This window comes from Enhydra lutris, unplaced genomic scaffold, assembly GCF_002288905.1.
Source record: "Enhydra lutris kenyoni isolate GAN:26980312 unplaced genomic scaffold, ASM228890v2 scaffoldscaffold1, whole genome shotgun sequence".
Classification (NCBI taxonomy): domain Eukaryota; kingdom Metazoa; phylum Chordata; class Mammalia; order Carnivora; family Mustelidae; genus Enhydra; species Enhydra lutris.
This window is the reverse complement of record NW_019154085.1, coordinates 65,929,978-65,945,875: the sequence shown is the minus strand read 5'-3', so window position 1 is coordinate 65,945,875 and position 15,898 is coordinate 65,929,978. Positions and strand designations below refer to the sequence as shown.

General features: G+C 37.1%; 1 protein-coding gene across 2 annotated transcripts in view; it reads left to right on the top strand.

The window, feature by feature from the left end:
* Nucleotides 1–15,898, top strand: part of LOC111142692 (ATP binding cassette subfamily B member 11) — a 95,258-nt gene that overhangs the window by 18,717 nt on the left and 60,643 nt on the right. For both annotated transcript variants that reach the window (XM_022495988.1, XM_022495990.1), the window contains 3 exons: nucleotides 166–187; nucleotides 2,801–2,852; nucleotides 4,036–4,274. In XM_022495988.1, the coding sequence (XP_022351696.1) occupies nucleotides 166–187; nucleotides 2,801–2,852; nucleotides 4,036–4,274 (313 nt within the window). The remainder of the gene's footprint in view (nucleotides 1–165; nucleotides 188–2,800; nucleotides 2,853–4,035; nucleotides 4,275–15,898) is intronic.

Sequence of the window (15,898 nt, the reverse complement as noted above, 5' to 3'; positions counted from 1 at the left end):
GAGCCCGATGCGGGCCTCGATCCCAGGACCCTGAGATCATGACCTGAGCTGAAGGCAGAGGCTTAACCCACTGAGCCACCCAGGCGCCCCAGAGCAAACTTTTTAATGACTGTGTTGTTGTGTCATTATTATTAACTGCTTTGTGCATTGTTTTTATCCTGACAGATAACAATGATAAGAATTCAAGGTAAGTGACTATTTCAACAATACATCATCTTTTCTAGAATAACTCCTTAATATTCCTTTTAAAGGCACAAAGCAGAGGTAATATTTTCATGCATCTTGTATTTCCCATAAAATGACATAGGTATTCCTTTTCTCTTTAAAACATTGCTGTAATTTGATTTCAAAAATCTTTTGACATATCCTTTCTGGATTGGGTATACTCAGCAACACTACGGAATTTCTAACCTAAATGGGCAGAGGAAAAGGTGAACAAGTATGATTTCATGAACATAGGGGAGACCACTAAACCTCAAATTCTTCCCACAGGCAAATAGTAGAACCCTAAAATTTAATTATTAGATATTTCTCTTTAGCTTGAGAATTTAAATACTCATATAAAAGTGTCAGTTACTCATACATTAGTAAAAAGGTAGGACTAGACAGAGTCTAATATGAGAAGACAGAAGGTATGCACCAGGCAATTTCCTAGAGAGAGGTGGTGGAAAGGCCAAGATTCAAGTTTTATAGGAAATTCTAAGTAAGTCACAATAGAGAGGGGTGTTGGATGTGGTAACATAAGTTTTAGACTAGGAGTGCTAGGGTTAGCCTGGACCTAGAAGAACCACGCTTTTCTCATTGGGTAGAAAAAAGTTGAAAATGGGTGTGGATGTAGATGAATGGCAATGAGAGAATGAATAGGAAGGTTAAGCGAATTCAGTTTTTAGAGGAGATGAATCTATCTTCTGATACATGAGGTGATGTAGAATGAGAAGATCATGGTGAAAGTTTGAGAAAGCTGTGGAGGAAAATGGGACAATCTGTAGACAGATGAAGTACAGTGCTATAGATTGAGCTATGACTAGAGACCCTAATCATTCATTCATTCATGCATTCATTCATTCATCCATTCATTTCACAAATATTAATTAAGTGCCTACCAGGTATCAGGCACTATTATAAATGCTTAGTATAAAGAAAAGAACAAAATGGGTCAAAATATCTGTCCTTGAGGAGTATATATAGCATGGTAGCTAGTAATAATCTATCACTTTTTTTCTAAGAAAAAGAAAAAAGCAAACATGGAATGGAGGTATGGAATGATGTGGGGAGAAGGTTGAAATTTTTAAAGGTTTTGGCCAGGGAAGCTCTCACTGAGAAGGTGACTTATGAAGGAAAATCTGAAGGAGATGAGGGGGCTGGCCATGCAGGTATCTGAAGAAAGAACATTCTGGTGAGAGGAAATAACAAGTTCAAATGGTCAAAAGAAAACAAATTTGACATGAACAAAGTCAGCAAAGAGGCCAAGTAGCTTGGGTGTTGAGAACTGGAGTGCCGTAGGAGGAGACAAGGTCAGAGAGCCAATTGGCCAGACCGTGGAGGGCCTTGGGTATCTCAGCAAGGACTTGGGCTTCTACTCTGAGCTGGAGGGGAAGTTTAGGGCAGCTGACTGCCAGGAGTGTCATGTGTTGGCATCAGTTCACATATGTCTCCAGCAGACCCCCCAGTCTGGCTTCGGGAGAAGGGGGGCAAACAGATGCATGGATGTAGAGATGGAGTTTCCAAAGATGGAGGTGGGGAAAAGGATTAAGGTTGATGGTAAGAATGTAGTTCAAATGGATGGTGTGGGATCTGGGACACATGGGGAAAGAAGCACAATCTTGATGGGGTTTTAAGAATTATAAATTAAGGGTGGTTTAAGGGACTGCAGGTCTCAACTGAGATGACAAATAGGTGGAGAAGGAGGAAGGAAGTGACAAAACAGGATGCACAGACAGTCCCAGAATGCCATTGGAGTAGAGTAGTTTCTGGTGAAAGAAAGGTCTAGGGTGTATCCATGAAAGGATGACTCAGGTGAAGTAGAGATCCCTGGAGTTGAGAAGGTCAAAGATGGGTTACGTGGTTACATACAACTTTATGAGAAATGAAATGAGTAAGAAATAGTGAGGAAATACAATATTATGGGGAGTATGAGAGTTTTTTTTTTTAATTTTGTTTATTTATTTGACACAGAGAGAGATCACAAATAGGCAGAGAGGCAGGCAGAGAGAGAGGAGGAAGCAGGCTCCCTGCTGAGCAGAGAGCCCGATGCGGGCCTCGATCCCAGGACCCTGGGACCATGACCTGAGCCGAAGGCAGAGGCTTTAACCCACTGAGCCACCCAGGTGCCCGGGAGTATGAGAGTTTTTTAAAACTTTTCCATCATATCAATACTGTTTAGTGTAGTTGTTAAATTTTTAAGTGCTGGAAGGAAGCTTTAAATCAGCTAATCCAACCACCTGAACTTACATTACAAGGGATTATAAATAGAAACGGGTTGAGGGTCAAGGTTGAGGTCCAATAGTTTTATGTTAGTATAACTGGGAATACAGAGCACCTTTTATTTCCTTTCAATACCTCTCAGAAAAACTTCGCTGAATCTCTGCTAAACATGAGATATAGCTATACTGAAATCTCTGAAAGAGGTAAATCTGAAAAATAAGAGCTTGTTTTCAAGATGCCAGGTTTAGCAAGAATTTCTCAGTCAATGGGGACTTTATTTCTTACTAATGGATGACTCATAAAATCATTATCTAGGGAGAATTTCTCTTTGTTTTGGAAAGGATGGTCTATAAATCCATTATGTTTTTCTCCTCAGGTTACAAGATGAGAGGAAAGGTGACAGCAGTCAAGTTGGCTTCTTTCAATTGGTAATAAAACTGTGCTGATTTTTGACATAAATTTTGCAACCACAAATTGTTCAGATTATGGAGGGAGTGTTAAATCTTAAGTCACTGGCAGGTTTTTAAGAACAGTGTTCACTTTTTCAGTCATAAACTTTGTCTATATAATAACATGCTAAATGGCAGTTAGAAATATATTGGTAATTAAACTTAAATCCTGAGTGCCTGGGTGTCTCAGTCAGTTAAGCATCCAGCTCTTGATTTCACGTCAGGTTGTGATTCAGAGTTGTGAGTTCAAGCCCTGTGTTGGGCTCCATGCTGGGTGTAGAGTCTGCTTAAGATTCTCTCTCTCCTTCTGTCCACCTCACTCTCTCTCTCTCTCCTCCCCCGTTATAAATAAATAAATATATAAGTAAATCCTATCTGGTAGATCAGAAAAGTGTCCTGGAAGATAATCACTAAGTCCATAATTATTTTAGTAAAGAAAATCATCACAGTAATCATATGACGTATATTTATCCTTATGACATATCTTTGGAAATTCCATAGTGTGGTATTTTCCCCTAATTTTCACAAGGCTGAGGCATTTCTAGACACTAATAGGCACTCTTGTTTGTCAATATTAGTTCTGGGATACAATTTATGCTATTGCTGAATCCTTCACAAGCATTTCTACATGGCAATGGCATCAATGCCGTGACCACTTCCCACTGAAGTTGTGAATGAATGGCTAAGAAACGAAGTCAGTTCTTGAGGTAAAGAGAATGAATTCAGAGACTAGGAAAGAAATAATATAAACTAACAATGTAAGAGTCCAGTGTTTTAGATAATTAATATACCACTTATTTTTTCTTAAGATTTTATTTATTTATTTGAGAGAGAGTGAAAGTGAGAGAAATCACAGAGGGAGAGGCAGAGGGAGGAACAGATTCCCCACTGAGCAGAGAGACTGATGCGGGGTTTGACCCCAGGACTCTGGGATCGTGACCTGAGCTGAAGGCAGACGCTCAACCGACTGGGCCACCCAGGTGCCCCAATATACCACTTATTTTGATATAATTAGTGAGAACTCTATTGTTCAATTAAGATGATTCCCATAAAATTTGGTGCTAAATGATATTTATCAGAATCTAGTAACTAAAATTAAATAGTCCTCCTACTTCTCCTGCTTTTCACCCATAGATGATCTCTGAATCCTTTGTTTTTCAAGTTTCGATTTTCTTCAACGACTGACATTTGGCTGATGTTTGTGGGAAGTTTATGTGCATTTCTCCATGGACTATCCCATCCAGGAGTGCTGCTCATTTTTGGCACAATGACAGATGTTTTTATTGACTACGACACTGAATTACAAGAACTCAAGATCCCTGGAAAAGCATGTGTAAACAACACTATAGTATGGATCAACAGCTCCCTTAACCAGAGTGTGACCAATGGAACGCGGTGTGGGTAGGCTGCTATTTTTTATTTTTTCCTTTTTTTGCTCATACATTAAATTGTAATTCAAAATGTGTAAATGGGATTTTATTAGCTGAACTGGAGTGATATCCAACAGAGAGCGAACAGAAACAAAAATTTAACCCATATTTCTGAAAATTACTCTGCCCTGAGGTTCTTCCTATTTTACCGGGTTTTTAAATCCTAACAAAAAAATAGAATTAGAAATTACCCATTAAATGGTCACCCAAATTTAAGCACTTGGTAGACTATAAGCTTGAGGATGAACACTACCAGTACAGTAGGAAGGTAAGCCATGAATTTTACTTGAGTCTTTGTCATGTCTTAAATCTTATATGCAAGACTTCTTTTAGTTCCTTAACTGCTTTCTGTTTCTTAGCTTCTGTGGCTGTGGCAAATGGCCCACATGATCTTCAGTCTTCTTTCTATAATGGGAAACTCATTAGTGTGCTACAGCACTTGGAGTAGGGGCTGCTTGGTCTCAGTAGTTGAGCCTCTACAGAAGAGTGGTGTGGTGCTATAAACAGAAGGGGGCCATGCAACATTAGCCAGAGCCCACTGTGCTACTATTCATTTTGTGATAAGCCCAACAGTGAGTCTATAGTGTTTCATGGTGTTGACTCACTGTCACAGAATGATCTTTGCAGCCTGCCTCACACTGCCTCAGGGCCAGAACAAGCTCATTGGCATGTATGAACCCACACACTCAGGTTCAAGAGCCAAGGGCCCGGCACATCCTGACTAGAAAGACACTTGGAATAGCTCCCCTAGGCAAATTTATATTTTTCACCTTCATTTAAAAAATATTTCCACATATTTCATTTAGATTATGAGCAAATCCTGTTAAACCACTGATACTGTTCCATAATATTATCTACTGTTAGGGTCTTTCATTCATGTACTCATTCAACCAAAATTTTTGAACACCAACTTCATACCAGGAAATTGTGTAAGCCTTAAGGATATAGTGGTTATTTTGAGTCATGGTCCTTATCTTCGTGGTGTTTAGGTCTAGTCAGTAAAATCATCATTAAATCAGAGACCATTCAAATAAATATGTAGTTACAGCTGGTTAGTACTTGACAGAAAAAATTCAAGACAATATACAATGTGCAGAATTATCTTTTAAAAAATAATAAGCTTACTCATTAGCAATAAATTTCCTAATATCTAAATATATATGTTTCTTTTCTAAATTTGGAAGTAAGATTCAGAACAGTTTGTATAAACGAGTTACTGTTGTCAATGACAGTCTTTTAATCTTAAGTCTTTTATGTTGGAAGACAAAAATGAATTGTTTTTTACAGAGTAGTTCGACTACAAAAATCTAAGGTTAATTATTTCCCCCTTTGAAAAAAGTGCATTCAGATTTATGTATGATGTAAATTGACCCAAATCATTAATAACATTTATGAAGGTAAAATTTTCTAGGGAAAATTCCTGAAAGTATAGCCTGTTGTGCCTTAAAGTTTGGTAATAAATGTTAGGCTAAAATTTGAGACATGTCCATGATAACAAGTGTTCATAAATATTTATTAGATAACTTAAAGAGTGAATCTACCATTAACATCTATATCACTAACATCCAGTAGAAAGGAATTTTCTACTACCCATCTACTACCCATCACTCACACTTTAGTTATTCTTACTAGGTGATATACTTGAAGGTGAGCAAAGAGTGCAAAGCAAATGGGGGCTTTCAGAAGCTCATTGGCTTTTGCTGAATTTATAGGATACAGAACATGTAAATGGATATTTGTCCTTTTTTAAAAATTTCGTATGAGTTTCTGGAATTGTGTAGACCTTGTCTTTCTCAGGCTTTTTCTTTACGAGGATCTCCTTTGATGAGTTAAATACTTTAATTGTGAATTATTATGGTCCCTGACATGACTCCTGCTTTACTTCTGGGTAAATATTTGTTTAGCTTTTATGTAGTTAAGATCACTGTGAAAATGGACTTGGGTGGAACAGAAGAGAAGGGAGTGGACATTTTCCTATCTGTAAGTAGTTAACATGCCTCCAGAATTACTCAGCTCTTTTGCACCCTTTTCCTTGGAAAAAGTATATCATTAAAAGTGTAATTTCTCCACCTATTATAATAAGTATATTAGTCTTGGACAAGATTACTCCATGATTTTATCAACATAAGCAGGCATGTGTAATAGCAGGAACTGGTTTTGCTCTTTCATTTCACTGGTTGGTTTCTACATTTCAGTTATAATCCATTGGATGGAATTTTTAGGCAAAGCCTTTCAAATGATTCTCAGTGCATAATGCTGAAAAGTATTATAGAACATCAGGCCTCCTGCTTAGATTATCAGAATTTATTTGCTCAGAATAATCAAATAGTAAGACAAAAGAATGAAAAATGACTGAAAGGGAAGTTCAAAGAGTCCAAGTACCGCAGTGCAGCTTCTTTCTACTTTCTTTTAACCAACCGAAGTGTAAAAATTCAAATGGAAGCCACAAAGTCTTGTGACTTAATTGTGGAAGTAACATACCATAATTTCTGCCATTCTCTGCAGCCATTGAGAAGTCCGATTCCTCATTTCCCCCACATGTGAATGCATTAAAGTAGAAATAAGCCTGTATTTTCTCGTGGATTTCAGTCTGCTTTCTTAGCAATGTACAGTTAGTGTATGCATTCAAGCACTATATTGAAGTTAGACACTGTAAAACCATACACTTTTAAAAATAGTTTTATTGAGACATAATTTACATGCCATGAAATTTACCAACTTAAGGTGTACAACTCAATGGTTTTTAGTCTTTTGCAGAGTTGTGCCTCCACCACTATAATCAATTTTAGAACATTTTTATTACTACAAAAAGAAACCCCATACCCCTTAGCTATCATTCTCCGATTCCCTCATTCCCCCCCTCAGTCCTAGACAACCACTAATCTACCTTCTGGCTCTGTAGATTTACCTATTCTGGCCATTTCATACAAATGGAATCCCACAATATGGGGTCCTTTATGATTGGCTTCTTCAACTGAACATAATGTTTTCAAGGTTCATCATATCATAGCATGAATTAACACAGCCTAGCATGTGCCTATCCTGGAGAGTGTTCCATGTGCACTTGTGGGGAATATGTATTTTGCTGTTATTGAATAGAATGTTCAAAAGATGTCTGTCAGGACTAATTGGTTTATGGTGTTACTCAAGTCTTCTATTCCTAGTTGTTCTATCCAATACTGAAAATATGGAGTTGTAATCTCTGACTATTATCAATGAACTATTTCTACCCTTGAATCTGTCACCTTTTGCTTCATGTATTTGGGGCTCCGTTTTTAGATGCATATATATTTAAAATTTCTATAATCTTTCTATAGATTGACCCTTTATAATTACAAAATGGTTTTTATTTCTAGTAACAATTTTTTTATAATTTGTCTTATATTAGTATAGCCACTCTTGGTTTGTTATGGCTGCTTTTTAGCATGACGTATCTTTTTTCCATACTACTTTCAACTTGCTCATATCTTTGAATTTAAATATGTCTCCTTCAGACAGCCTACAGTTGGAGCTTATATTTTGTTTTTTTATAATTTACCCAGTCTCACAATCTCTGCCTTTTGATTGGATTATTTAATCCATTACATATAAAACCAACCTACCTAAGAGTCTAAAAAAGTGGATAGGAGAAGGTTAGAGATCTCAGGACCCAAATAATGACATGATTGTGTATTTCATGGATTTTCTTTAGGCTTCATTTGTACTAGATTGGGTGTTGGGAAGCTGTAACCTAGAAATACCAGTATGTACAGACCACAAAGGACTCAATAAAATTCTGCTCTCTCTAGATAATAGACCACAAAGAGGCAGCCTGACAGAAGAATTTCAGGCAGTTACTATTCTACTCAAGCCAACACCACAGAACAAAACAAAACACACATAACCCCCCTCTTATCCATGGCAGCAAGGTTGAGTTGGGGACCTAGACTTCTGTCTTTGCCAGGTATCAATGAGCCACTGCCCTGTCTCTCCCCTACCCAACTCCTGTGGTGTCAGTGAAGAATATGTGGAAGCCTGAACCATCCCCATGGTAATGAGAAACCTCTCCCCTACCTGCTCAGGTAGGATCAGAGAGTCAGGATATTCATCACCACCCCAATGGAAGAGAAAGTCAAGACATTTTCAGATGAGGGAAATGAAGAGAATTTATTGTCAGCTGACTTACTTAAAAGAATGGCTAAAGTAAGGAAACAATAAAAGAAAGGGAACAATAAAAGAAACCTTGTATATTAAGTAGGAAGTACATGGTAAGCAAAACTTCCCTTCTTTTCCAGAGTTTTCTAAATTATGTTTGAGGGTGGAAGCAAAAATGCTAACACTGTCTGATATACTTCTATTGCAATACTGTCTGAGGTGAATGTGATTTGGAAATATTAAAGACAAATCATTAGCAGGGGAGAATAAATGTATATAATGGGAGGCAGTGTTTTTATACCCTGTGCAAACTGGTAAAATGACAACACTAGCTAACTATAATAAGTGATATATCTATAATGGAATTCCTAGAGCAACCACTAAAAAAGCTATTCAAAGAGATACAGTCAAAACCACTACAGATAGGGATGCCTGGGTGGCTCAGTTGGTTAGGCAGCTGCCTTCGGCTCAGGTCATGATCCCAGAATCCTGGGATCGAGTCCCACATCGGGCTCCTTGCTCATCGGGGAGCCTGCTTCTCCCTCTGCCTCTGCCTGCCATTCTGTCTGCCTGTGCTTGCTCTCTCTCCCTCTCTCTCTCTGACAAATAAATAAAATCTTAAAAAAAAAAAAAACCACTACAGATAAATTAAAACTGAATTCTAAAAAATGTTTGAGGGGCACCTGGCTGGAGTAGTCTGTTAAGCATTTGACTCTTGATCTCAGCTCATGTCTTGATCTCAGGGTTGTGAGTTCAAGCCCAACATTGGGCTCCATGCTAGGTGTGGAGCCTACTTAAAATAAAATAAGAAAATTAAATAAAATTAAACTAAAATAAAAACGGTTTGAGTAGCCCATAAGAAAGCAGGGGGAAGAAAACAGAAAAATATGAAACAGAGAGAACAAACAGAAAAGAAAAAAAAGTTACATTTGAGCCCTAACATATCAATAATTATATTAAATTTGTGATTTATTTTATTTTTTAAAAGATTTTATTTATGTATTTGACAGAAAGAGAGATCACAAGTAGGCAGAGAGGCAGGCAGAGAGAGGGGGGAAGCAGGCTCCCTGCTGAGCAGAGAGCCCAATGTGGGGCTTGATCCCAGGACCCTGAGATCATGACCTGAGCTGAAGGCAGAGGCTTAACCCTCTGAGCCACCCAGGCGCCCCAAATTTAAGTGATTTAAATCTACTAAATAGGAAAGGGATTGGCAGAATAGATTTTAAAATAACCCAACTACATGCTATTTATGAGGAAATCACTTTAACTAAAAAATAGAGGCAAGTCAAGGGGTGCCTGGGTTGCTCAGTTTGTTAAACATCTGACTCTTGGTTTTGGCTCAGGTTGTGATCTCAGGGTTATGAGATGGAGTCCCATGTTGGGCTCTGTGTTCAGCTGAGAGTCTACTTGAGATTCTTCTTTCTCTCCCTCTGCCCCTCCTCCTGCTCTCACTTTCTCTCTCTAAGGAATGGGAAAAGATTTATCATGCAAACATTAATCAAAAGAAAGAAGAAATGGCTATTCTGATATGAGATAAAATAGACTTTGGAACAAAGAAAATTACAGAGACAAAGAGAGAAATTGTACAATGATAAATGGGTCAATCTGCCATGAAGACACAGCAATCTTAAATGTGTATTCACCAAACAACAGAATTGCAAAACATGTGAAGCAACAACTGACAGAATAGAAAGGAAAAAGAGACAAGTCAAAATTATAGTAGACCCCTTAAATATCCATCTCACCAATTTGTAGAACAGGTAGACATTAAATTATCACGGATATAGAAGAACTCAACACCAGCAACCAACGGGATCTAATTGACATCTATAGAACATTCCACTCAACAACCACATAATACACATTCTTTTCAAGAGCCTACGGGGCATATGCCAAGATGGACCATACCCTGAGCCATGAAACAAACCTCAAGAGATGCAAAATACTTGAAATTATAGAGTGCATTCTCTGGCTACAACGTAATCAAAGTAGAAATCAAAACTAGAGATAATGGAAATCCCCCCCAGATTCTTAGGAATCAGATTACAGACATCTAAATAATCCATAGATCAAAGATGAAGTCTCAAGGGAAAAGTTTTAAAAATTAAACTGAGTGAAAGGGAAAACAGAAAATGTGAAAATCTGTAGGACACAGCTCATACAGGGCTGAGAGGAAAATTTATATCACTAAATGCATACATTACAAAAGAGGAAACATTGCAAATTAAACATCTAAGCTTCCAACTCAAAAACCTAGAAAAACAGCAAAGTAAGTCCACTGAAAATGTATGAGAAGAAATAATAAAGACAAAACAAACAAATATAGAAAATCAATGAAATACACCATGACCAAGTAGAGTGTATTCTAGAGAAGCATACCTTGTTCAGTATTAGAAAAAGTCAATGTAATCCACCATGTTAACGGGCTAATATAGGAAAACCACACAATGATCTCCATCAACATAGAAAAAGCATTTAAAATTTCAATATCCATCCATAATAAAAACTCTCAGAAAACTAGGAACGGAAAGGAACTTCTTTAACTTAAGAAAGGACATCTAGGGGCGCCTGGGTGGCTCAGTGGGTTAAAGCCTCTGCCTTTGGCTCAGGTCATGATCCCAGGGTCCTGGGATCGAGCGCCACATCGGGCTCTCTGCTCAGCAGGGAGCCTGCTTCCCCCTCTCTTTGTCTCTGCCTGCCTCTCTGCCTACTTGTGATCTCTGTCTATGAAATAAATAAATTTAAAAAAAAATCTTAAAAAAAAAAAAAAAGAAAGGACATCTAAAAAAAAGTCCTATGGCTAACATTATACTCAAAAGTGGAAGATTGAATATTTTCTCCCTCAGACTGGAAACAAGGCAAAGATAGAGGCTTTTGCTGCTATTATTCAACACATTACTCAAAGTTCTAGCTTATACAATAAGGAAGGAAAGGAATACTGATTTAATACTGAACACTACTTAACTGTACACTTAAAAATGGTTAAGTTGGTAAATTTTATGTTATGTGTTCTTTATTACAATCAAAACATTTGTAATGAAAAAAAAATACAGATCTAAAAGGAAGAAATATAACTGTTTATTTTGGAGATGAGAGATATCCAAAATAGAAAAGCTGAAATGATATACAAAAATATCCTAGAACCAATAAATGAGTTTGGCAAATTCATAAAATACCAAGTACCAAATAAATATACAAAATTTAGTGGTATTTCTACATACTAACAATGAATACGTGGACACCAAAATTCAAAATATAGCGCCAAAAAATAAAACAAAATAAAAGAAAATAAACATAATGCCATTTACAATTGCTCAAAATATTTATTTAGGTGCAAATCCAACAAAACATGTATAGGACTTATATGCTGAAAAATGCAAAACGCTGATGAAAGAAATCAAAGACCTAAATAGATGGAGAGACATACTTGCTCATGAATTGGAAAATTCAATATAATAAAGATGTTAATTCCCTCAAGCTGACATATAGCTTTAATAAAATTCCTATCAAAATCTCAGCAAGATATTTTATAGATATAGACAAGATAACTCTAAAATTTATATTAAAAGGCAAAAGAACTAGAATATCTAAAACAACTTTGAAAAAGAAGAATAAAATGTGAGGAAACAATCTACCTGATTTCAAGACATATTATATAGCTACAGCAATCAAGGTTGTGTGGTATTGACAGAAGAACAGAACAAAGAACTCAAACATAGACCCATGCAAACATGTCCAATTGGTTGTTGGCAAAGGTAGAAAAGAAATTCAATGAAGAAAATATAAACTTTTTATCAAATGGTGCATGACTAGTTGGACATCCATAGGCAAAAAATGAACCCATACAAAAAATAGCTCAAAATGGATTTTGGACTTAAATGTAAAAAAATAAGCCGTAAACTTTTAGAAAAATATGTAGGTGACCATTTTTGTGTCTAAGGCCAGACAAAGAGCTTTTAGACTTGACACTAAAAATCCATAAAAAGAAAAATTGGTGAATTGGATTTCATCAAAATGGAGAACTTATGCTCTGGAAGACCCAGGGAAGAGGATGAAAAGAAAAGCTACAGACTGGGAGAGCATATTTGTGAATTACATATCTAAAAAAGGACTAGGATCTAGAAAATTTAAAGAACTCTCCAAATTCAATGGTTCGGAAAACTCCAATTTGAATATGGGAAAAACATATGATCAAGCATTTCACTAGGGATATAAAGACAGCAAATGAGCACATGAGAAGATATTTAGCCACATTAGTGGTTAGGGAATGCAAATTAAAATCAAAATGAGGTATCAGCACAGATCTGTTAGAATGGGTAAAATAAAAATAATAGTAACACCAGAGCTGGTGGGGTTGTGGAGGAAACAGGTCACTTACACCTTGCTGGTGGGAATGTAAAATGGTGCAGCCACCCTGGAAAATAGTTTGGCCATTAAAAAAGAGTTAAACATTTAAATATTATAATCCAGAAATTCTACTGTTGGGGATTTATCCCAGAGAAGTGAAAACCTATATTTACATAAAAACCTGTACATAAAGGTTACAGACACTTTATTTGTAACAGACAAAACCTGGAAACAGCCCAGATCTCCTTCAGTGGGCGAGTGGTTAAGCAAACTGTGATACATCGATACCACGGACTATGACTTAACAATAAACAGGAACAAATAATTTATTAAACTTTAAAGCATTATGCTGAGTAAAAAAAAAAAAGAAAAGAAAAGAAAAAAAAGCCAACCAACACCAAACGGTTACATACTGCGTGATTCCATTTGTAAAATATTCTTCAAATGACAGAACTGTGGCAATAGAGAACAGACAAGAGGTAGCTAGGGATTAAGAGGGAAGTGGAGGCTGGATGGAAGCATGTGTAGATGTAAAAGGGAGACATGAAGAACCACTGGAGTGATGAGAAATTCTGATCTCGATTATATCAATGTCATCACCCTGGTTGGGATATTGTCCTGTCGTTTTGCAAGGTATTACCAAAGGGTGTATATGTTTCTGTATTATTTCTCACAATTCCATGAGAATCCGCACTTACCTCAAAAAAAAAAAAAAAAAGTGGCGTGAAAAACAAACCAACAAAAAAATAGCTTCATGGGTGAGAAAAATTGTCATAGATTCTCTGAAAGGAAATTCCAGCCGTTCTGGCAGTAAGCTACCATAGCGTATGGGTGTTCTGTAAAACAGTTTCACCCAGTGATCTGCCATTTGTCCACAGGTTGATGTCCTGTGCATTAAGAATACAGAACTTCCAACATTCTGAGAGTAGGACATGGGCAAGTTTCTGCCAATCTGTGATGCTCTTTTTGGAGTTGACACTGATTTCATTCTAAAGTGTTAATGCTACTGGGTCTACGGTGCATGAAAACCATTGAAAGGAAAACTTCGTGTTAAGCAATGCACCTTGTTGTAAAGACCTCCTAGATATTTAAAATGAAAGCCCTACGGCTTTAGTAAATCTGAAATCTTGAGGTATAGATTGAGTACTTTGATTTTATAGTGCATTTATTTTTCATTAAAAGCAAGGTAAGAATCCATATATCTTAATAATTTGTAAAATATATCTTACCTTTCCCCCCTAACTGTCATCTTTCTGCCCTCTTCTCTCTTCAACAAATGAACCTTAATGCAAATAGATGTATGTCAATTTTGCTGTTAAAAAAGAAAGGTACCCATTTGGTGAGCCAAATCACTTACACACTTTAAAAACTCCTTTCCAGGATTTTATAACCGCAAGAAAACTTTCCACCCGATGATTAAAAAAATTTGATGTGCAGTCAAACAAGCCAAGCCAGCCTACTCCTTTCCTTCCTATCAGTTTTTCTGATAGGTTTGTCCTGTTGTTCCAGAAATATTCTCAAGTAGTTTCTAAAACCCTAATAACTTCTTATCTCCAAGAATAAAATAAAAATAAGTTAGCCATTCATCTCTGGGGTGCCTCAGGAGCGAACAGAATCATAAACTACACATGTCCTATCCACACCATCCAGCAATAATATAATTCTCCTGAAGTTTGCCCTAATAAATTCTGGAGCTGGGTCAGTGCTCAGTACTTTTAATCTGAGTAGGTCTGTTTATACCTGGTAGCTGCTTCTTTCGCCGCAGCCATTTTATTGCCTCAGTGTGTGTAGGAGGAACGCACCACAGGATATCTAAGTAAAGCTTACTGACAAATACTCCTACTTCTCTGTTTTGGGACACCCAAATTTCATTTCACAATGAAAAATTTCACAGAAAGCAAAGAGTATGGCCTCATTTACACATTAGAAGTCTTGTTCTCTATTATGCATCTTATAAAGAGATACTTAAGTTTTGTGAGAACCTCTTATATATATATAAGTTTTCTAGGTCTTGTTCATTCTTGGGTTCCCTTAAACCATAATAAAAGACTAAAAATGTGTTGAACAGACATATTAGCTATTTTGGAGATGATCCCTCCAAAGAGAGGTTGACCAAGGCAATTATTTCCCTTCATTATAAGTATTTTGAAAGTCAAAGCAAAATCAAGAAACATTTATGGAGGTATTGTGTCTGCTATGTATAAGGTATTGTACAAGTCTTCAGGCAGTGTGAGCAAGCAGCTAAAACCAAGTCCTTGTCCTCAAGTGGCCTACAATCTTGCAAAACAAGCATAATTCTATTCAGTATAGATATAATCAATGAAGATATCAAATAATAGTGCAAGATGTCAATAAAATCTGGCATAGAATAACAATTTGTTCTGAATTAAAGAAATTATACTTAAACACTTGGTCTAGTTCAGTAGAGGAAGAGAACAATTCAAGCTTGAGTCACAGAAGGAAGCCCTGACAGGAAGCAGAAAGCACATCAGATGGAAACATCTGTGCCCAAGATGCAGGTTTCCGGTTTTCTAAAGAAATGGACTTGCAGGGCGTCTAGGTGGCTCAGTGGGTTAAAGCCTCTGCCTTCAGCTCAGGTCATGATCCCAGAGTCCTGGGATCGAGCCCCACATGATCCCAGGGTCCTGGGATCCAGCCTCAGCAGGGAGCCTGCTTCCCTGCTCTCTCTGCCTGCCTCTCTGCCTACTTATGATCTCTGTCTGTCAAATAAATAAATAAAATCTTAAAAAAAAAAAAGAAATGGACTCGCTATCATTTAGAGCATCCTCAAGGGTTAGAACTGTTAGTAACCAATATGTTAATTTTCTAAGTACACAATTCTTTATTTTCTGAAAACAATTTCAGACTAATTTGTGCCTCCCCTCCCTACCCCTGCCAATCTCCAAACCCTGTGCCAAAGCGTGGTAGTTGCACTGAAAAAACACTGTAGAGCTTTCTTGCTGTTCCCCACAAATTCTCACCTTAGAAATTGTCCCAGAGGGGCACCTGGGCTGCAGTCGACAGAAGGATTAGGTCGATAAAGTATTTTTCTCCTTCTCTGGGATTATCACACACATTTTTCAGTGTTACTTTGAGATAAAAGAGTTGAAAAGC